The 23,078-nt window shown below is 43.9% G+C and overlaps 1 protein-coding gene, 1 non-coding gene and 1 pseudogene across 8 annotated transcripts in view; 1 reads left to right on the forward strand and 2 right to left on the reverse strand.

Moving 5' to 3' along the window:
- Positions 1–23,078, reverse strand: part of LOC122420584 (zinc finger protein 160-like) — a 139,538-nt gene that overhangs the window by 3,159 nt on the left and 113,301 nt on the right. For 3 of the 7 annotated variants that reach the window (XM_043435838.1, XM_043435835.1, XM_043435836.1), the window contains exons 2-3: positions 7,865–7,947; positions 5,497–5,623 (exon numbers count right to left, since the gene is read on the reverse strand). In XM_043435838.1, coding sequence (XP_043291773.1) covers positions 5,497–5,623; positions 7,865–7,879 — 142 coding nt within the window. In that variant the 5' untranslated portion in view covers positions 7,880–7,947. Of the gene's footprint in view, positions 1–4,458; positions 4,560–5,496; positions 5,624–7,864; positions 7,948–11,551; positions 11,734–15,166; positions 15,224–23,078 lie in introns of those variants that run through there. The other 4 variants (XM_043435840.1, XM_043435834.1, XM_043435837.1 and 1 more) reach the window with 3 other exon arrangements.
- On the reverse strand, positions 1,651–1,723 carry TRNAC-ACA. The gene has a single exon. It is a non-coding gene; the product is annotated as a tRNA-Cys (tRNA).
- Positions 6,449–6,849, forward strand: LOC122420394 (annotated as a pseudogene).

Raw genomic sequence — 23,078 nt, forward strand, 5'->3', positions numbered from 1 at the left:
TTAAGAAAGCATGATAACATAAATTCACCACTAAGGTAACCTAGTTTTAAAAACCATATGCCAAACGCACTCACACTGGACAATCTTATGCCCACTCTCAAAAACAGAGTATTTTTCTATGAGGACCTCTAGGAACGTATCAATCGACAGTTGTTTCAAATTGAAAAGAAAAATATTACACTACCATTGTATTCTGCATACTTACTGTACATAAATAAATTCTAAACAATATATTATATATTGTAACAATAAATAATCCAAAACCAAGCTTACCCAATTAATAATTAACTATTCATAATTGGTTGTTTACAATTGAAAAGAAATGAGAAAATGAAGAATATGACTAAAACAATTTTTTGGAAACAACATAGTTTTCTAAATCTGCTATAGAACTATGTACCTAAAAAGAAAGGCATTTTACAATGTTAACAAGTAGTATGTGTCAGCTGTAGTGCAGAATACACACTAAAGGACCATCATCTGTAAATGACACATAAACTGAGATGTAAAATATTCACCAGTTTTCTAACAGCCAAGAACCAAAGCAATCCCTGCCTATGTTGTTGTTGTTCAGTCACTCAGTTGTGTTTGAGTCTTTGCAACCCCGTGGACTATACCCACCAGACTCCTCTGTCCATGGGATTTCCCAGGCAAGAATAATGGAGTGGGTTGCCATTTCCTTCTCCATGGGATCTTCCAGACTCGGGGATCAAACCTGCATCTTCTGCATTAGCAGGTGAATTCTTTACCACTGAGCCACCAAGGAAGGCTAATCTCTAGCCGTGCACTGTTCTTAATTACCTGGTTAAATGGCACCAAAATATAATAAATAAAAATTGAGTGCTTTGTATATTTATTGACTAGGGTCAGACACAGTATTGCTGAAAAATGTTGCAAGTGAAAAGCATACAAGGTATAATGTAGTTGAGGTTTGATAGAAAACAAAATTCTGTAAAGCAATTATCCTTCAATTAAAAAATAAAAATTTTAAAAGATATAATGTAGATAAAGATGCGACCAGATGCCTGCTAGACCTCATCAATGAACAGAGTAAACTTGCTGGCTACTAAATATACAGAAAAGTGCTGCATTTCTACACACTAATAATTATATATCAGAAAGTGAAATTAATGAAACAATGCCATTCACCATCTCATAGAAAAGAATAAAATTCTAAGGAATAAACCTACCTAAAAAGTCAAAAGAACTGTACTCATAAAACTGTAAGAAGCTGATGACTGATACCAAAGATGACACAAACAGATGGAAACATATACCATGTTCTTGGATTGAAAGAAGTAACACTGTCAAAATGACCATACTATCCAAGGCAATCTACATATTCAATGCAACCCTTATCAAATTAATGATGACATATTTCATAAAACTAAGAAAAACGTAATTTGTACCAAAACACAAAAGACTCTGATATCTAAAACAGTCTTGAAAAGGAAGAACAAAGCTGGAGGAATCATGTTCCTTGAGTTCAGACTATACTACAAACTTACAGTCATCAGAGTGAAAGTGAAGTTGCTCAGTCGTGTCCGACTCTTTGCAACCCCATAATCTGTAGCCTACCAGGTTCCTCTGTCCATGGGACTTTCCAGGCAACAGTACTGAAGTGGGTTGCCATTTCCTTCTCTAGGAGATCTTCCTGACCCAGGGATTGAACCTGGGTCTCCTGCACTGTAGGCAGACGCTTTACCGTCTGAGCCACCAGGGAAGTGGTATGACAATGGCACAAAGCAGAACACAGATCGCTGGAACAGGATAGAAAACCCAGAAATAAACCAATTTACTTACAGTCAATTATTCCATAACAAAGGAGGAAAGAATATAGAATGAAGAAGTCTCTTTAATAAGTGATGCTGGGATAAATGGATAGTTACATGAAAAAGAATGAAATTACAACATTCTCTAACACCACACACAAAAATAAACTCAAAATGATTAAACATCTAAATGCAAGACCAGATACTATTAAATTCATAGTGGAAAACAAATGCAAAACATTGACATAAATGTCCGCAAAGTTTCTTTTGGCTCTCTTAGAGTCATGGTAACACAAGCAAAATCAAACAAATGAGACCTAATGAAATTTAAAACCTTTTTGCAAAGCAAAGGAAACCAAAAAGAGAACAAAAATACAACTTTTGGACTAGGAGACTATATATGCAAATGATGCTACCTATACGGGATTTATTTCCAAAATATACAAAGAGTTCATACAGCTTAATATAAAAACAAACAAACAAATAACGCAATCAAAAACTGGACAGAAGATCAAAACAGATATTTCTCCAAAGGAGACAAACAGATGGCCAACAGTCACCTGAAACGATGTTCGACGCCTCTACTTATCAGAGAAATGCGAATCAAAATCACCTCACACTGGTCAGAATGACCACCATCAAAAAGTCTACAAACAATAAATGGTTGAGAGGGTGTGGAGAAAAGAGAACCCACCTACACTATTGGAAGGAACATAAATTGGTACTGCCACTTTGGAGAACAGCATGGAGGTTCCATAAAGAACTAAAAATAGAGCTATCACATGAACCAGCAATTCCAATCCTGGGCATATATCCAGAAAGGATGAAAACTAACTCAAAATGATACATGCACCCCAATGTTTTTAGCAGCACTGTTTATACCAGACAAAACATGGCAGCAATCTAAATGTTCACTGACAGACAAAGGGATAAAGAATATGTGGTACACATACACAAGGGAATACTGTGAAGTGAAAGTAGCTCAGCCGTGTCTAACTCTTTAAGACCCCATGGCCTGCAGCCCACCAGACTCCCCTGTCCATGAAATTCTCCAGGCAAGAACACTGGAGTGGGTTGCCACCTCCACAGCATAAAACACAATGAACTAATGCCTTTTGCAGCAATATAGACAGACTGAGGGAGTATTCTAAGTGAAATCAGACAGAGAAAGACAAATATCATAGGATAGTATATCTTGAACTGAAATAAATGATACAAATGAACTTATTCACAAAATAAACTCACCAGCATAAAAAACAAACTTATGGTTACCAAAAGGGATAGTGCAGGATGGTGGCGGGGGCAGGAAAGGGAGAGAGAAATTAGGAGTCTGGAATATATACAAACTAATATATATACAAAATAGATAAACAACAAGAACCTACAACATAACTCAGGGAACTATATTAAGTATCTTGTAAATTGCTGTGTACAGGAAACACAACACTGTAAATTAACTATACCTAAAAAGTGGAGAAGGAAAAGGCAACCCACTCCAGTATTCTTGCCTGGAGAATCCCAGGGACAGAGGAGCCTGCTGGGCTGCCGTCTATGGGGTCACACAGTCGGACACGGCTGAAGCGACTTAGCACGCACGCATGCATGTAGTGGAGAAGGCAATGGAAACCCACTCCAGTGTTCTTGCTTGGAAAATCCCAGGGACAGAGGAGCCTGCTGGGCTGCCATCTGTGGGGTCGAACAGAGTCGCACACGACTGACGCGACTTAGCAGCAGCAGCAGCAGCATACCTAAAAAGAATGGTTAAAACAAAAACAAAAACACCTCTTGTGGAGATGTTCAAACGATGTTTCACAAGGGTGTAAAAACTACTAAATGGGGGAAGCAGTCTATGAAACAAGACATGTTGACAAAACTGAATACCCACCAGCAAAACAATTTACTTGGAACATTATCTTACACTAAAGACAAAAGTGAACTCAACATGGTTCAAAGACCTAAACCTAAGTCCCAAATGTATAAAACTCCTAGAAGTAAAGGTGCAGGAAATGTTTCTGGAAACTGGACCAACAAATGATTTACCAGATATAACACCAAAAGCACAGGCCACAAAATAAAACCAGATATTAATAAAGTGAACTATATCAAAATTATAAACTACTGTCCATTAAAGTGCAGTGAGTTTGAAAACACAATCAACAGTAAAAGAGAAAATATGTGGAAATCATACATCTGATAGTAAATGAGTACAAAGAATATACAAAGAATTTTAAGAGGGACTGATCACCAGTTCCACTGTAGGGACCATTCCCCAATCAACCATCCAACGCATTGCAAATACAAAACAGAAACACTAAAGTAGCAAAGAAATTTGAACTCAATGATAAAATAAAATACTTACAATGCACAGAACAACAGTGCAGCCAACAGGCTCATAGATATGAGAATGTGAACTGGGACAAAGTTGTCCTGGGATAAATTCCCATACCATTTACAGAGGCTAAAATATATGGTCCTTGATACACATGAATAACACTGTCATCGTGCCCCTGACAGAGCCTCCAAAGCCAGAAAATAGCCTGGAAAGATGCATCAGGCTCTCGTGATACTTTCTCTCTCATCATCTTAGAATATACTGACCACTCTACTGGATAGCTTCAAGTGGTGACTTTGAACAGAGCAAGAAAATAACATTAAGAATAGTGTCTCCATCACAGTTTTCTGTTACCTTGTAAATCCATTCCACAGAGACTCACCAGAGGCTGCCAATTAAACATAGGTGGATTATCACAGCAAGGAAACCAGATAAAATTTCAAACCATCAGGAATCTATTTCTAAGAAATTTAAGAAGTAAAATGATACAAAGAAAGGAGAATGTAACATTGGGCACAGCTGACATTCCCAGACTGGCTAGAGCAGCACAAGAGTAAAACTAACACAACAGGAAGGTCAGACATTACAGGATCTTGAGATGGGACCATGCGCTCGACCTACAGATGGCAAGCTAAGAGCCCGCGAGATTCACATATGCTCCCCTCGTAGGATCTATCATCAAAAAGACAATCTCTCTACCCACTCTTCTTACATCTTCCTAAGTAACAAACACAGAGGATCCAATCCACCAGCTTGTCCTACTCCTAAACAGAAAAAACAGCCCTTTTGAGATACTCCTTTTTCTTTATACATTGTATCTATGGCTATTTTTACATCACTCCCCACTGTCCAGAGTTTTCTCCCCTGCTCCAATGTGGAGATAATATTCAGATCAGAAACAGAAATTCTGGGACTCCCCTGGTGATCCAGTAGTTAAGACACTGCACTTCGAATGCAGGGGGTGCAGGTTTGATCCTTAGTCAGGGAACTAAGATCCCACATGCAGAATGGTGCAGCCAAAAAAACTAAACAAGCAAGCAAAAACAAACAAAAAGAAATAGATATTCAGGGTTATCAGAAGAAAGAAATCTAAAGTGCTGTGGATATTTTTAAGCACTGAGCCAAAAGTCAAAAGGTAGAAAATAGGAAATCGGGGTTTTTGTGGTTTTTTTTAACATGTGCCAGTGAGCTTTGTACATAATTAAGCTCTGGGACAACCTCACATGTGACATGAGACAGACACAGCATCTGAAGAGGGTCAGTTTAACCTTGTGAAGCTGTGTCATGCCCAAGTCACCAGAACTCTCAGATGAAAGACATCAGGGCCTCCCAAGGGGCACACAGGGAAAATGCAGATACCCAAGGGCAGCTCTGGAAGCAAGTCATCCTCACCCACAGACAGCAGGTTCCTGTAGGTCTCCAGCATCACATCCCTGTACAAGGCCCTCTGAGCAGGGTCCAGGAATTCCCACTCCTCCTGAGTGAATTCAATGGCCACATCCTCAGAGGTCAGTCGTTCCTGAAATGAAACCACATGTCACCAAAAGGGCCATGAAAAGTTCTCATTTTCATGCAAAAGAGAAAGGGTATTTAAGGGGTAAGAATGGACTTGGTTGAAGTATGTGTTCTAACAGATCCATGCAGGGGTATCTGGAGAAATCATGGATCTCTAATTTTAATTTCTTATGCTTTTTCATAAGACCTTATGAGATCCTCCCATTAATATGGCTTTTTCATCATTGTTCAAAATCCATGAACTATATATAAATAAAACTCAACACTGTATTGGCTATACAGAAGTGTCAGATATTATGTTCTACCCAGTGAGTGCAGTTCATTATCCAGATGAGGTACAGCATGAGTGGTGTCTTCAGAGATGATGAAGCCACAGCACTTTTAATGAAAAGGTCAAATTTTTCACTTATGACGGTAATAGCAGCAAGGACCAAAAGTGTTTGAAGGCTTCTTGTTACTCTAAATTACTGTAGTATTACTCTAAACATTAAATAAGTACTTTACAGGCAAGAACCTGTCATCAATATAATAGCTCATTGAAGAATGATCTGTTCCCACCTTACAGAAGAAAAACCGTGTCACAGACACGCTGAGAAACTCGACTCAGATCAAGAAGGTTAGAAATGTTACACGAAGCACCTGAACTCAGAGACTTGGGCTCAGCAACTGAAGCTTAAGCATCTAACAGTTAAGTAATATGGAGAACATTAAAAGTCCTTTGACACAGGGCTCCTAAAGAAAACTTGAAAGAAGTCCAAGGTGAGCCTCCTCCCTGCCCCTCTGTCTTCTCTGCAGGGGGAGCAGCTCTCAGGCCCCGGGCCTTCATCCCCTGAAAATGGACGCCTGCGCCGAATTCCTCTCCACCCCGTCCCTGATCGGGAGAACCTCCCCCCTGCTGAGTGATCACTGTCCGCGGTGGTGAAGGACCGGAGACACTGACCGATGAGGGCCACGGCAGCGTGGCAGCCCCGGGTCCCCGGACCACCCCACTCATTCCTAGCCGCAGCTTCCAAACCAGCGCCATTTCAAGGGACTTTGACACAGAAGCCAAGTGCCCTGGAGCTGGAGCGGCCAGAGCAGGGGAGGCTGGGTCCAGGGCTGGAGGTGGGACCGTGTGCGGGAGCGTCATCACTGCTACCCAGGAACCCTTCTCTGAAACAGCAGCTCGTCTGCGCCCTGGGCTTGGCCCTCTCAAAGGCCATGGGGCTCTTTGGCCTGATGGTGGTCTAGCTCATCTTCCTCACGACGTGAAGGAGCTGCTTCCACCTCCCACAGTTCTTTCTCCTGTGTCAGCCCTGTGTGTTCCCTTTCCTGTAACTCCCCAGGCAGCCTGGGGACAGTGGTGGGCTCAGGGTTTGACAGAAGGAAAGCAAATAAATATTGTATTAATGTGGAAAAAAAAGTCCAAGGTGAACAATGTGGAATGGCATGAAAGGTCATTACAGACGTGGATACAGAAACACAACTGTTAGCAACTTACTACTTAAAACGCTAACAGGATTGTTTAGAAAATTTCAAGGTCACAGATTATACTGATAACATAATTTCAACTAAAAAAAAAGGTAATGTGTAGTTTTCAAATCATGATGTCTTCTATGTAAACCACAGACTTGCACATGCATGCATTTATATCTATAAAAAATTAACTGAAATGAGAGCATTTGTCTCTTGACAGACTTTTTGGTCAATTGTATATCATCCTTTTATTCACATGTATTTCAGCATGTTTCAGATGATAAAAATGTATCCCTTGTACTCAGCTGAATTTGTCACCAGTATTCTATACTAGCCTACCAAAAGAAAACTGGTAAAAACATTTTAAAAAGATGTCAAGATACACAAAAGGGAAAGGACAGTCTCAATTGATCTGATTCCCAGATTTTACCAGCTATTGTGCATATTAATACCTGACTTCTACCCGCAGTTTCCTGACCCTGGTTGACAGAGAGCAGACAGTGCATCCAGATGGGCCCTAAGCAATCCCTGCTGCCCAACAGCACTGAGACCCCGTCTCCAACCCGTGGGTGAGAAGCCCTGCCCAGGACGGTGCCCAGGGGAGCCTCCTCACAAGGGCCAGGTCACCAGGTCATGGGGAGATGGGATCTAAGTGGAGACGACAGGCCCTGTGGGAAGGCCCTGGCTGAGTGTACGTGTACAGGAGTCAGATAGGACACTCCAGAGTCAGACACGATTAGTGAGGCCAGAGAAGGGCATTTCAGGAAGGACAGACTGAATATGACCTCACCTGAGAAAGAGCCATGCCTGACTCCTGTTCTTTCCTCTTCCTCAACTTCAGGGCTTCCTCAGGCAACACAAGTCTTCAGAGGTCTATCATGAAAGTGAAAACATGCTGTTTAATGCTTCGAGTCAACACATCCCCTTCCTGAGCCCCAACCACACACACAGGGAAGCCCTCACCATGAGGGACACACAGTCCCCTGTGGCCACTGTCTCAGGAGGGACTCAGGACAGGCAACTCCTGCAGACAGACCAACACAGAACTTTCCCACACTTTCCCTGGGATCACACTCCCCTCCTGGTGAGGACTCAGCACACAGCAGATGGGGGCACCTCCGCTGACCAGGCAATCTCCTTCAGGTCACACAGCAGGCCCTGATCCATCCCCACTCAGAACAGAGCACCCCCTCCTCAGCCCAGATCTCAGCCCTCAGGAATGAGAGGACTCAAGAGTCCTGATGCTCAGTGAGGGATCCAGACTGGAATGAACTGGGGCATCTTAAACATTCACAACCTGTGGACCAACACAAACTACCAGAAGGGGAATCTCTGGTCAGAGGGTACAAGACATGGGTATGCAAAATGCCTCATCAATGAAACGTGAAGCCTGGACTGAGCACCATTCAGAGGAGAAAAGCACCCACCAAGTCTCCTTTCCTTTCCTAGCCTTACTAAGGTGTAACTAACAAAAATGCTATAAACGTACTGTGTACAAAGTGAACATGTGATAGATTCATACACTGAATAATTATTATAGTCGAGTAAGTTACACTTCCACCTATGAGTACACTGTATTATGTCTCTCTGGGTGAATTTCAAGTATATAGAAACACTACAGGTAGCATGCATTACCTCAGATCCCCAGAAATTACTTAGTTTACAACTGAAAATCTCTACTCTTTGACTAACAGTGCCCCATTTCCCCCTCCACCCAGCTCCTGGTAACAGCCTTATTACTCGATGGATCTATGAGTTTGACATTATATTTATATATAGAGAAAAAATAGTTCATGAATATACAGTATATAATAAATATTTCTATAACACACTTTTGTTACCTATTCTTTTCTCAAGAGACATCTGGCCTGTGTCTATGCCTTGGCTACTGCAAATCAAGTCACACTTTTGGGACTGAGGACATATCCCTGAAAAACTGATTGCTTTTCCTTTGGATATCTGTCAGAAATGGGTTTGACAGACTGTAGGCCTCTTCTATGTTAATTTCTTAAGGAACTTCCATTTTGTTTTCCAACATGGCAGTACCATTTACATTACCACCAACAGTGCAGTTAAGATTCCGTGGCTTCTGTACTGTGCCTGTGTGGGTGCTTTTTTTGGGAGGGACAGTAGTGGGTAACAGAGAACCCAGCACTGGCCTGGCAGCAAGAGAGTTGCAGCTGCATCTTCTAGAGGACAAACCTCCAGGCTGCAGATCACTGCGGCAGTGCTGCCCTTGATTCTTGGATCCATCATCCCCTACGTCACAGGACCTTATCACTCTTCTCAGGTTGGGCCCAGAGATCCCTACCGAGCAGGACCACCTTATAACAAGCATTCTGAGATCTTAACTTTAGTACTCCTAATTTCCCATCTCCTTCCCGCCCCATTAGGTTTTGGATTTCTGCTCATCCTCAGCGCTCTGAAATCACAATTGCTGACACTGAGCACATGAACTCCTAGATGGCAAAGCTGCTGTCCACGATGGTGACTGGTCCCTGGATGGACAGAGCTTAGATCTGGGGCTACAGAGGACTAAACACAGCAGACTAAACAAGGGGATATATTAGCCCACTGCTTGAGGACACCGGTTCTGTAGGGCTTTTCAGGACTTCCTATATTTCTTGGCTCTTCTTTTGAAGAAGCAAGTAGTCACATGGGGTAAAGATCAATTACAGCTGCAATGTCCAGAACATGGGAAACATCTTCATCACCTGCCCTGTTCTCTTGGTCTTCCCTGAGGATTATTCAGCCCAACCCATAGTCCTGTCATCTAAAGACATTTCCAGGATCAGGTACTGCACCCACGCTGGGAAGAAGAGGAACACTATGAGCCCTAAAAAGAGGGGAACCAGGAAGGACTCAAAACAACCCATGAAGAAGGGCAAGAATCTCTGCTGATGGCAACTGATACAGAGGCAATAAACCTGGGGAACATGAGAGAGACTCTTAGGAGGGGATGGGGAACCTCTCTGAGCTAGACTTGAAGGGTGACAAAGGGCCTGAGCCAGGGTGACTTGAAGGTGAGAAACTACCATGTCAGACAGAAATGGTTTTGGTATTTGGAAACAGAGAAAAGGTAAATGAGAGCATGACAGGCTTAACCATGAGCAAAGGGTCAGCTCCCAGGAAGAGGCTGGAGACACTGAAAGGGCCCTGAGCTTGACAGAGGGCTGTGGAGCCACAGCGAGGAGTCAAGCTTTAGTTCCAGGAACAAATGAAGGCCAGCCGAGGTCTGAATGTCAGGACGTGAAAAAAATCTCCCTTCAGATTTAGCCTTATTCATATAAGTCATCTGATTCTGAGCCTGTGATCCTGCCTCCATGCTACAGTTTTCCTTTTCGTTTTTCATTCAGGGAGGACTGGGATCTAATTAAAATTCTAATTACCACCAGACACTCCCTCCAAACCAGAACTGCCACACACAGACACACAGCCACTTTGGCTAATCATTTCTGGGGTCAGTGCTGCTCACGCTCAAGTCTAGTCCTGTCTCTGGTCTAGTTTCCGGTCTAGTCTCTCATCTCCATGTTACAAGTGGGCTCCCTCAGGCCCAGAGAAAAGCCGTTTATGAGAAGGTCTGAGCTGAGCGAAGAGAACCGGGTATAACTGAATAATGAAACGGGAGGGGGAAGGGCAAGTGCGCCAGGTTTGTCCTTATTGCCCATCCCATTTAACACCAGGAACATCTGTCATGTATCTCAGCAAAAGAAACTTTTCATTCAAGATTGGATCAAACTGATACCAAGCAGGTAATTCTTTATTATAAGATTGCAGTAAAATATTTTAAAAATACAGAATTGCACATATCTATCCACTGGTACAAGAAACATTCTAAGAGGTCAGCTTAGAAATAGGATCTGAGCAATCTTTTTCATCATGAATAGAGAGGCTCTGTTGGAAGGTTCCAGGTCAATCCAGCCCATCCTTCCTCATTTGCACAGCAAAAAGGGACCCAGGTCACCTACCTACGCGGGGTGAGGGGACGGGCTGACAGGAAAGTGGGGCCCTGCGGGGAACAAGGAGCGGCCTAGGTGCTGCGAGGACAGAGGAGCTGCGAGGGAAGGGGTCTCAGGAGCGGGGCGGGCTCTCCGGAATCCCAGGACCGGGGAGAGGGCGCGGCCTCGCTGGGAGCAGGGGCGAGGGGCTCTGCCGCCAGCGGTCGAGAAGGCGACGCGGCGGGGAGGGGCGCAACTCCCAACTCCTGAGAGAGGGCTTTACCTGGCGAGGCCAGAGGTAAAAAAGGGTTTTAAGCAGGAATATGTCGCCAGAGTTGGTGTCCACGGGGACCGAGGGCCGAAACCGCCTCAGAAACACTTAAAACACAAACGAAAAGATGACTGCCGTAACGGCAGCGGCATCGATTATTCCGGGCCGAGCACCGGATGTCAGGGTTTTCAGGTCGCTGAGAATTCCCACACCCTGAGGACGAGTGAGCCGGCAGAGGGGGGCGGCGGGGGCGGGCCTGCAAACTTACCCTAGAAGGAACCTTAGGCGCCGCTCGGGGACCTCGGCTCCGCGCGCTCCAACTTCCGGGTCCGTGTGAAAGGGCTTTTGGTATTACAGCCGCGGCTTCCCACGAGGGGCGGGGCGAGCATCTGCGTGCCACTGCTGGTGGGAGGGGCGGGGCGCGGACGGGGGCGGGGCCTGTTATCTTGACAGGATTAAGTTGCTGTCTGTAACACTGCTCAGGTAAAAGCTTCAAGTTATATCAGAAGCCAAGATCCTTCCTCCTAAGACTAAAAGGGTTTATTCTCAATAAAAAGCTGTTTGTCACAGCGTGTTGTGCTCAGATCCCGCTAGTGAGGCTGAAGCAATAAAGGGATCTGGGAACTTGGGCAGTTTTAAGAAACAAGAATGGGACTAGTCTCTGTATTACAAATACAAAACTCTCCCTGGGTAGAAATGGGCTATTCCCTACTGACACCCTACAAAACAGCAAACTCAACATAGTGCTGAGTTCAACAAAATCAGGGTCAGTACCTGGGTGTCTGAGATGGAGGACTTGAGGGATGTGATCATTTGGGTCACTAACCACAGCCTTAAAAAGAGCAAGACACTTTAAATGATTATAAACTGTGTTATTGTTTCTTTTATCCAACGTGTTTTAATTATTTCCCTTTCTAAACCCAACTCTTTAAACAGTGACATAAAGGGAGTTGTACAAGCAACTCTTACAATGGCAAATATCATTGTGTAAGTTTGAGCTACAGAGAAAAATTAACTGATATGTATACTGTGAAACGATTATCACAATGCTTACCTAGCATCCATAATTTTGTGTAGATAACCTAAAAAGAGAAAGCAAAATAGGAGAAAAAACATTTTTTTCCTTTTGATGAGAACTGCATTATTCTTTACAATGCTCTATCCTATACTTTGGAGGAAGTGCTTTGTCTCCGAGGTGTGCCGGATTCTTTGTGACCCCATGGACCGCGGCCTGTCAGGCTCCTCTGTCCATGGGACTCTCCAGGCAAGAATACTTGAGTGGGTTGCCATGCCCTCCTCTAGGGGATCTTCACAACCCAGGGATCGAACGTAGGTCTTGTGCGTTGCACTCGAATTCTTTACTGTCTGAGCCACCAGGGAAGCCCGACTATCAAGTATCTTTCCCCAAAACTTGTTTAGGAGATTACACTAAACTAAATAGTATCAGTAATGTAATTTCAAACTGATCATATGTTCAGTATGAATATAATTAGAAATTTTCACTTTCTATTTGCAAGTTGTGATATATTTTAGATCGTTATTTTCTAAAGTGATGACAAATCTAGACAGCATATTAAAAAGGAGAGACATTACTTTGCCCACAAAGCTCTGTATAGTAAAGTGACGGTTTTTTCAGTAGTCATGTATGGATATGAGAGCTGGACCATAAAGAAGGCTGAGTGGTAAAGAACTGATGTTTTTGAACTGTGGTGTTGGAGAAGACTCTGGAGAGTCTCTTGGACTGCAAGGAGATCAAACCAGTCAATCCTAAAGGAGATCAATCCTGAATATTCACTGGAAGAGTTGATGTTGAAGCTGAAGCTCCAATACTTTGGTCACCTGATGAGAGCCGACTCATTAGAAGAGACCCTGATGCTGGGAAACACTGAAAGTGAGAGAAGGAGGGGACAACAGAGGATGAGATGGTTGAATGGCATCATCAACTCAATGGACATGAGGTTGAGCAAGCTCTGGGAGATGATGAAGGACAGGGAAGCCTGGCATGCTGCAGTCCATGGGGTTGCAAAGAGTCGGACATGACTGTGCAACTGAACAACAATGTTCTCTCAAATGTGGGTAACAAAGTCTGAAAAATACAGTCTTCCGAAGATTTGGGATTTATGGATGAACTCCATACCCCCATCAAATCATGGGATCTAATCAACATTTTCAGAACATTCAAAAATGGCAGATTACACGTTATTTTCAAAAACACATGTCAAAATATATCTACCTTCTTAGATGCACTTCTGTAGCCAACTCCCACACTTAAGTTTGTTTCAGAGCAGGCTGTTTGATATGAAATCTCGTAGGCATTCTTTTCCTTATAGCTGAGTCAAAATCCTCTGCATGAAAAGAAGCTCCCATCACTATGACTTGGCACCTGGGATCTGTATCCAGTCCATTACAAAGACTCATAAACTGAGTTTTCATCATGGCTAGGCTTCATGGTCAGAAACTGAACACTTTTTTTTTTTGAAACTGAACATTTTGATGATCAGATTGCTCAAGTCCAAATACCTGAACTCAATGTAAAGGTTTTCCCACACTTATTGCATTTGGGATGTGTGGCTCCAGTATGTTCCCCAACTTGTGATCTTTGGGTAAAAGCCTTGCGACACATTTTACATCTGTGTGCTTTCTCTTCACGATAAATATTCTGCCATCTAGTGATAAATGAACAATAACATGAAGCCTTAGCATATTCACTGCAATTTAACTCATGAAGTATTTGGTAAGTCTAAGGCACAACCTAAAAGCTTCAAAATTCAGTACATTAGTACTGCTTGGTGCAGTACAAACAACTTGACTACTGGTGCAAGGGGGACCAATGAGAAAAGGTTGCTCACATTCCTGGCACTGGTGATGAACTCTTTTAGAATGAGTAGATTTTCAACGGCCTGACCACATTCAATATCATCTGCGCTCGATCCAGTGTGAATATTCTCATGAAGCATAAGATATGAACCACTGCTGAAAGCACTGCAACCTCAATTGTATTTTCAAGGGCTCTCACCTCTGTACATCATCTGATGGCAAGTTAGGCTTGAAAGTACACTGAAGAATTTATCACACTCATTACATCTCTAATGTTTCTTTCCATTGGAAAAGACCCTGATGCTGGGAAAGATGGAAGTCAGACGGAAAAGAGGATGAGATGGTTGGATGTCATCACGGACTCAATGGACAGGAGTTTGAGCAAGTCCTGGAGATGGTGAAGGGCAGGGAATCCTGCCTGCTGCAGTCCATAGGGTTGCTCAGAGTCCGAGAGGACTGAGCGACTTGACGGCGACCCACTCCAGTATTCTTGCCTGGGAAATCCCACGGACACAGGAGCCTGGCGGGCTACATTCCCTGGGGAGTTCAAAGAGATCTGACTCAGCAGTGCAACCATTTTATATTTCTCTTTGATTCTAATGCTCATACAACTAACCAGCATCACTGAAAATAACCTCCTGAAATGAAGAGTCTTTGTAGTCAATTTACTACCATGGTCGTATAAAACAGAAAAGACAGTAATACGCCTCCCTAACACTCAAGAACGAACTCCAGCTCCAGCTCCAGCACCAGACCCAAGCTGAAATTCTGAACTAGTTCCTGAACACGTGATTTGATACTTATAAAATTATCAAGTGCCATGTCAAAATTAAAATGACCTTTTCCTTATAAATTACTACGTATTTCGTGCACGGTATGTGTTATCTCAGGATCTTACATCGAGAGGAAATCAGACCCTGGGCCTCTCACAGCAACGACTGAATTTATTTCGGCTAGAGGAAGGGGTTGGGGATAGGGAGGTGCGAAGTGACTGGAGACCACGGATAGGGAGGAGAGGGGACCCCACAGGCGCAGCTTAACAACAAAAACCAAAACAAACTAGTACCTCAGGTTCCCAATGGTCGGCCGCACCTACCAAGTCTCGGCTTTGGGAATTTGCTGCAGAATGGCTTGCATCTAAGCGGAGACCAGAGACTCCTCAGCCACTGGTACCAGAACAGGGAGGGGCGGGGCGTAGGACACATGTCTTAGGCTGGGCGTGTCAGGGGCGGGGCGGAGCGGACACCTGCTGTGTTCTTCCTTTTGGTTCCCAGGTATCTTGTCAGGGCTTTTAGAAGTGTGTGAGGGTCTTTCCTGTCTTGTGTTGCATCATTGATTCCTCATAACTGTAGCAGTTTTAAAGTAAAAACTTAATATTCTGTGGGATAATTGCGTTGGAATTATCCTTTTAACAGGATTCCTGCTGATGAGGCTGAAGCAGTTCAGTCTGGGAACTGAAACCTGGTGTGGTGGCCGGGCTGGCGGTGGGGAGAGTGGGTGGGGGTTGTTGTGCGGTGGTGGCTAGATCCAGAAATATTCCTGCAATTAGAATTAATTTAAGCAGTTTAAGTAAACAAGAACTGGCTTTGTGTAGGGGTGACAAGCTGGAATGTGAAACACACAGCTCTTAGTAACACCTCATAGTAACTCCTGTAAGGAGAAAACTATCTTGACATTCCACTGCTTCAAAGATCAAGCTTATTAGTCACTGCAGCGGCCCAACCACAATGCACCCTGAGGGGAATGCAGGCTGGAGAAAAACAGGTACCGTTCTGAGCTTCAGACATAGTAGCCTTGGTAAATCAGCAACAGCCTCTTGGGCCCATCCTCCTCCTCAGGAAGTCCAGGTAAGTTTAGGCGAGTCTCTCCTGGTTTTCAGATCTCCCAGTTATGGGGTGATGACCCCAAATTTTATTTGGCAGGGTATTAATGGTTAAAAGACACAGGAGGATCCTGTTTGAAAGATACTGGAGTTTGCTCAGTTGAAAGCCACTCACTGACACTTCCCTGGTGGTCCAGTGATAAAGAATCCATCATGCCAATGCCTGGGACACAGGTTTGATCCCTGGTCTGGGAGGATACCATGTGCCTTGGAGCAACTAAGCCCGAGCAACACAAGTACTGAGCGGGTGCTCTAAAGCTTGTGCTCTGCAACAAGAGTAGCTACAGCAGTGAGAAGCCAGCGCAGCAATTAGTGGTTCCTGCCTGCTGCAACTAGAGAAAGCCCACGTGCAGCAAAAAAGGCTCAGCACAGCCGAAAGAAAAAAAGACATTGAGTGATCTGGACAGACCAAAACTAGGAGATTCAGAATGCCAGTCTCCGACCAAACACCAGCCACGTTTCTGTATTTTATGTACAGAATTTATACCTCCTGCTCGACACAAGGACAGAAAAGCCACGGGCACAGTGAAGATCCAGCACAGCCAAAGATAAAACTTAAAAGTTATTAAAGAATAGAGAGTATTTCCTGTAATGAGAACTACGTTCTTCTTTATAGAAACTGTTTCTGTTCCATGATTATGATGACATAGACTCAAATGCTTTTTAGAAAAACGTGTTTACATCATAATATACAAGTGAATACTTCCTCAATGTAATGGAACATCAAACATTACTAGATGATCATTTGACAGTAATTAGGCAGCTTTAATTTTTGTTTAAAAATTATATATCCTCTCTTTTCTTTGCTGTCTGTTTCCAAAAGCTCTGTAAGATGTGGACAACAAAGCAGACTAGAAAATAACATCTTGAGAAGACATTCCAACTTATTTTCACCAAAATTATCACCAACTTTGCACTATTTATAAATATTTCTATGTGTATTAACTGACTGAACTCAAGTCCTAAAGGAACTTTCTTCATGTTTATAGGGCAGCTACTGTGCTCCCTGTCATTGTCTTATGTGCATTTTCACATGACAAAAGTCTCAAAATAACCCACTGACTTATGTATTTGTTAGTGGAAGGCAGAGAAGAAATGTAAATTAAACTTTAAATCTCGGTCACAACATGTGGACAGAAAAAAGAATGTTAAGGAAAAACTTGAAAAAACAAAAGAAATAGGGTAGCATGATTTGAGAGAATCGCATTGAAACATATCTATTACCATATGCAAAATAGATAGCCAGTGGGAGTCTGATATGTGACTGCGCATCCAGAGCCACTGCTCTGTGACAACTTGGAGGGATAGCGTGGGGGAGGAGGGAGGGGACACACGAATGCCTATGGCCGATTCATGCTGAGGTATGGCAAACACCATCACAACATTAAAAACTCTAACCAACAAATCATAGAAGAAATCAAAAAAGAAATCAAAATATGCATAGAAATGAATGAAAATGAAAACACAACAACCCAAAACCTATGGGACACGATAAAAGCAGTGCTAAGGGGAAGGTTCATAGCATTACAGGCTTACCTCAAGAAACAAGAAAAAAGTTAAATATTAAAAACTCAACAAAAAGGAAATTCTACTATAGCTGACAAGGAACTATGGAGCACATTTATTAATTTTCTAATGTCCAGGGGAGCCTCCTCACAAGGGCCAGGTAACGGGTCATGGGGAGATGGGATCTAAGTGGAGATGACAGGCCCTGAGGGAAGGCCCCGGGTGAGTGTGCATACTCCAGAGTCAGACACGATTAGCAAGTCCAGGGAAGGGCATTTCAGGAAGGCAGTGTGAGAATCCACTGAGAATATGACCTTACCTGAGAGAGAGCCATGCCTGACTCCTGTTCTTTCCTCTTCTGGGCTTCTTCATTCATGAGTCTTCACAGTTCTATCATGAAAGTGGAAAACATGCTGTATAATGCTTAGGGTCAACACACCCCCTCCTCAGCCCCAACCACACACACAGGGAAGCCCTCACCATGAGGAACACACAGTCCCCTGTGCCCACTGTCTCAGGAGGGACTCAGGACAGTCAATTCCGGCACAGAGAGACCAACACGGGACTTTCCCACACTTTCCTTGGATCACACTCCCCTCCTGGTGAGGCCTCATGCACACAGCAGCAAGGGGCACCTCCGCTGACCCCATGATCTCCTTCAGGTCACACAGCAGGCCCTGGTCCTGCCCCACGCGGAGCAGAGCGCCCTCCCCTCCCCCAGGGCCTGATCTCAGTCTCAGAAGTGGAGGCTAAGAGCCCTGGTGCTCAATGCAGGATCCAGATCGGAATCATCTGCGGCTCTGTGCACATTCCTGGGGCGAGGCCCCACACGAGATCCTGAGGAGCGTGTCTGTTGGGGGAGGGGTACAAGACATGGCCGGACTCCCAACACATATCTTTCAGTAACAGCATTGCAGGTGGATTCTTTACCAGCTGGGTTACGTAGCTCAAAATAGGTTCCAACTCTGGAAGAGCATCACGTAAGGCCTCAGTCTGTTTATCTGTAGCTAGACCCAGAACCTCAGTGTTGCGTACTTCAGCGTCTATTAAGTCTTTTATCTCAGTTATAGAGTTAATCTGTTTTTTTAGTTTTGTTCATATCTTTTGGTCATAAGGGTGACTTCCTTGTCCCTCAGGAAGCAGAGTGGAGCCTAATTTAACTAGTAAGTGCCTTGAGTTAAAAGAGAGGTGACAGGCACAGATATTGATGTGGAAGCAACTGGCCATTGTTGGAGCGTGAAGGGGGTTCCTGGAAAGCAGGCCCTGTGTCGGTGCTAATGTTCCCATTATGCATTTTTACGGTTGTTAAGGTTTCCAGCCCTTCGGGTTAAGGCGCAAAGGACTGCGCTGGTGTCTGAGGGATTCCATCTCGGCCCCCGCTTCAGTGACCCCCCGAGCTTCAGCACTAGTTACATGCACGGTGCTGTGAGCAGAGCCCCTTGTGACCTTGGGGCCCCTCAGGGTTGGGGAACCATCCAAGGCCGAGGGCCCAGGGATCTCAGGTGTCGGGGGCATTCCCTCCTCCAGCTCCCTGGCTGTCTGTAAACAGGCGAGCCCACCACCCTCTCTCCTCCAGTGCCCTTCTGCCCACACGGGGTACCCTGGGTTGGTCTGAGTACCTGTGGGCCTTGTAGTCCACCATGGCCAGGTTGGCTTGCAAAGGCTGACTTCCCCTCCAGTGGTCTCTGAGTGGACAAAGATAAACCCATCATTTCAGCCCTTTGTGTATTTCTCTGCGAGCGTTCAGCCTTTTCAACCATGTCCCTATTATCAAGAACTGAATAAGCCATTTGGACGAAATCGCTCATAGGGGAATGAGGACCAGCAGTTGATTTTGAATCTCACTCCTGATGTCTGTGGCAGGATGGGCTATGAAATGCATAGCCAAAAGGGCCTGTCCCTCGAGGGGGAAGGCATCCACACACCTAGATATATATACATACATGTATGTATATATATATATGAAAGTGAAAGAGGACAGTGAAAAAGTTGGCTTAAAGCTCAACATTCAGAAAACTAAGATCATGGCATCTGGTCCCATCACTTCATGGGAAATCGATGGCGAAACACTGGAAGCAGTGTCAGACTTTATTTTTTGGGGCTGCAAAATCACTGCACATGGAGATTGCAGTCATGAAATAAAAAGCTGCTTACTGCTTGGAAGGAAAGTTATGACCAACCTAGATAGCATATTAAAAAGCAGACACATTACTTTGCCAATGGGCTATGTCTAGACACATGTAGCTGAATGGGCCTGTGTTTCATGGAACATTACACTCAAAGGATAAAGAACAAAGTTCGATCCAGCCTTAACCCCGGACCCCAGAGCACTCCATCTACAGAGGCTAATGCAGGTACAGGCCCCGGGCCGTCCCTGCCCGGCTCTCTGAACCCTGCCCTGACTTCCCACTTGAGCCCTTGATGCTTGCCTTGCAGCTCCTCCAGGATGTGTGAGGAATGAACACTTCCATTTCACTTTCCCTTGCAGTCTTCTGTTGAGTTGCGACATAACGTCCAACCCCGAGGACCTTGACTTAACAAATGTTAGTGTAACAAAGTCACAGTGGTATTAGACACATCTAACAAACATACAAACACACGAAGCAGAACTAAAGAGCTTCTTCATGAAGGTGAAAGAGTGACAAACTTGGCTTAAAACTCAACATTCAGAAAACTAAGATCATGGCATCTGGTCCCATCACTTCATGGCAAATAGATGGGGAAACAATGGAAATGGTGACAAGCTTGACTTTTTTGGGCTCCAAAATCACTGCAGATGGTGACTGCAGCCATGAAATTAAGAGACGCTTGCTCCTTGGAAGAAAAGTTATGACCAACCTAGACAGTATATAAAAAAGCAGAGACATTACTTTGCCAACAAAGGGCCATCTAGTCAAAGCTTTGGTATTTCCAGTAGTCATGTATGGATGTGAGAGCTGGATATAAAGAAAGCTGAGAGCCAAAGAATGGATGCGTTGGAACTGTGACGATGGAGGAGACTCTTGAGAGTCCCTTGGACTGCAAGAAGATCCAACCAGTCCATCCTAAAGGAAGTCAGGCCTGAATATTCATTGGGAGGACTGACGCTGAAGCTGAAAGTCTAATACCTCAGTTACCTCATGCAAAGAATTGACTGATTGGAAAAGACCCTGATGCTGGGAATGACTGAAGGCGGGAGGAGAAGGGGACAACAGAGGATGAGATGGTTGGATGGCATCACCAACTCGATGGACATGAGTTTGAAGAAGCTCCGGGAGTTTGTGATGGACAGGGAAGCCTGGAGTACTACAGCCCATGGGGTGGCAAAGAGTCAGACACGACTGAGTGGCTGAACTGACTAACTGAAGAAACGTACAAAGAAGATTTAGCAGCAACTTGACATGATTTCTATTAGACGAAAGGAAAGGAGGGAACACTTCCCAACTCAATTTATGAGGCCAGTATTACCGTGGGACAATATGAGACAAAGGTATCAGAAGAAAAGAAAAGATAAAGATAACTACCAACTAAATCCCACATGAAGAAGCAAACATTCTTAATAAACTATTAGCAAGAGAAATCAGCAAGAGACAAAAAGAATTGCATGCCGTGATCCAATGGTGTATATGTGAGGGGTAGAAGGCTATCTCGAATTTCAATCAATGTCATCCAGACTGTTGACAGACAAAAGAAGAAAAATCAAACTCTTATCAATTGATTCAGAAACTGCATTCAACAAAAGCCAACAACCACTTATAATATAAACTTCAGAAAACAAAGAAGAGTGGGAACCTCCCTCAACTTAAGAAAGAGCACCTGTAAAAGCACCATACTCAATGGTGAAAGACCAGATGCTTTTCCCCAGAGATTAGGAAGCAGACCAGTATGTACACTCTCAGCACTGCTATTGACATTGTTTTAGACATTCTAGCCAGTCAGTTAAGGGAGTAAAGTAAATAAAACCTGTAAGGACTTCCCTGGTGGTCCATCCAGGGGATAAGACTCTGTGCTCCCAATGCAGAGGGTCTGGTTTCGATCACTGGGCGGGGAACTAGAGTCCACATGCCGCAACTAAGACTTCATGTGCTGCAAGGAAAAGACGCTACAAGGAAGACTGAAGATCCTAGATGCCACAACCAAAGCTTGACATAGCCAAATTAATAAATACAAATAAATGTTTTAACAAACAGTGGCAAAAGCTATATGGAGAGAAAAGCATGTTAAAATTGTACACCCATCAGGAGAAGACACTCTGGTTGTGGTAAGCTGAATAAGGCACTCCCCCTGCCCCAATACTGCCCACGTCCTCTTATCTAGAACATCTTGACTACTACTTTAAATGTCCAAGGGGAGTTTGCAAATGTGATCTAGTTAAAATCCGGAATGTAATATTGTCAGGAAGCATTTAAGAGTAAGATTCCTGTGTGCTCTTTCCTATCTCTCTTGAGCCCTCTGTTCTTTATCAGTCCCTGTCAGGGGCGAGTGGAACAGGTAAGCCTCTCCCAGGACAGAGATCAACAACATGGGATGCTTGCATAGGATTACCTTCATTAGTTTTTCTATACAGGGATAAGTACCATCTTCCTTTTTATGAACCACATGGTGAAAGTGATTGTTTACGACTCCCTCTCTTTGATAAGAATCGCCTTATGTTTTGCAAGTCTGGAATTTTAATCTTTATCTTTGCTGAGAATAACCACACCATGTTGATTAAAACACTTTTGCTCTATCACAGCTTAGGTGTCCATGTCCTTCTTTCTCTCTTTCTCTCTATATCTGGCTGATTCCCTGCAACGTGAAAGCTGGCTGCATAACCCAGAGAATATTAGCCTCTTTCCTTCTTTCACTTTCTTATTGTCAACTCTGGACCGCCAGGTTCCAGTCCAATGAAAGCCCAACATGTGGCGCCCAGAACAGGTCCTGGTACACGTGGCAGATTTGGACAGAGTGACCCCAGAGGGCCAATTGAGGCTGGTAAGTACTAATACATGGGTCAATTGGCTGAAAAGCTAGTTTTCATTCCAATCCCAAAGAAAGGCAATGCCAAAGAATGCTCAAACTACCGCACAATTGCACTCATCTCACACGCTAGTAAAGTAATGCCCAAAATTTTCCAAGCCAGTCTTTAGCAATACGTGAACCGTGAACTTCCAGATGTTCAAGCTGGTTTTAGAAAAGGCTGAGGAACCAGAGATCAAATTGCCAATACCTGCTGGATGATGAAAAAGGCAAGAGAGTTCCAGAAAAACATCTATTTCTCCTTTATTGACTATGCCAAAGCCGTTGACTGTGTGGATCACGAAAAACTGTGGAAAATTCTGAAAGAGATGGGAATACCAGACATCTACCCTGCGTCTTGTGAAACCTGTATGCAAGTCAGGAAGCAAAGGTTAGAACTGGACATGGAACAACAGACTGGTTCCAAATAGGAAAAGGAGTATGTCAAGGCTGTATATTGTCACCCTGCTTATTTAACTTATACGCAGAGTACATCATGAGAAACACTGGGCTGGAAGAAGCTCAAGCTGGAACCAAGATTGCCGGGAGAAATATCAATAACCTCAGATATGCAGATGACACCACCCTTATGGCAGAAAGTGAAGAGGAACTA

This window comes from Cervus canadensis, chromosome 18, assembly GCF_019320065.1.
Source record: "Cervus canadensis isolate Bull #8, Minnesota chromosome 18, ASM1932006v1, whole genome shotgun sequence".
NCBI lineage: Eukaryota > Metazoa > Chordata > Mammalia > Artiodactyla > Cervidae > Cervus > Cervus canadensis.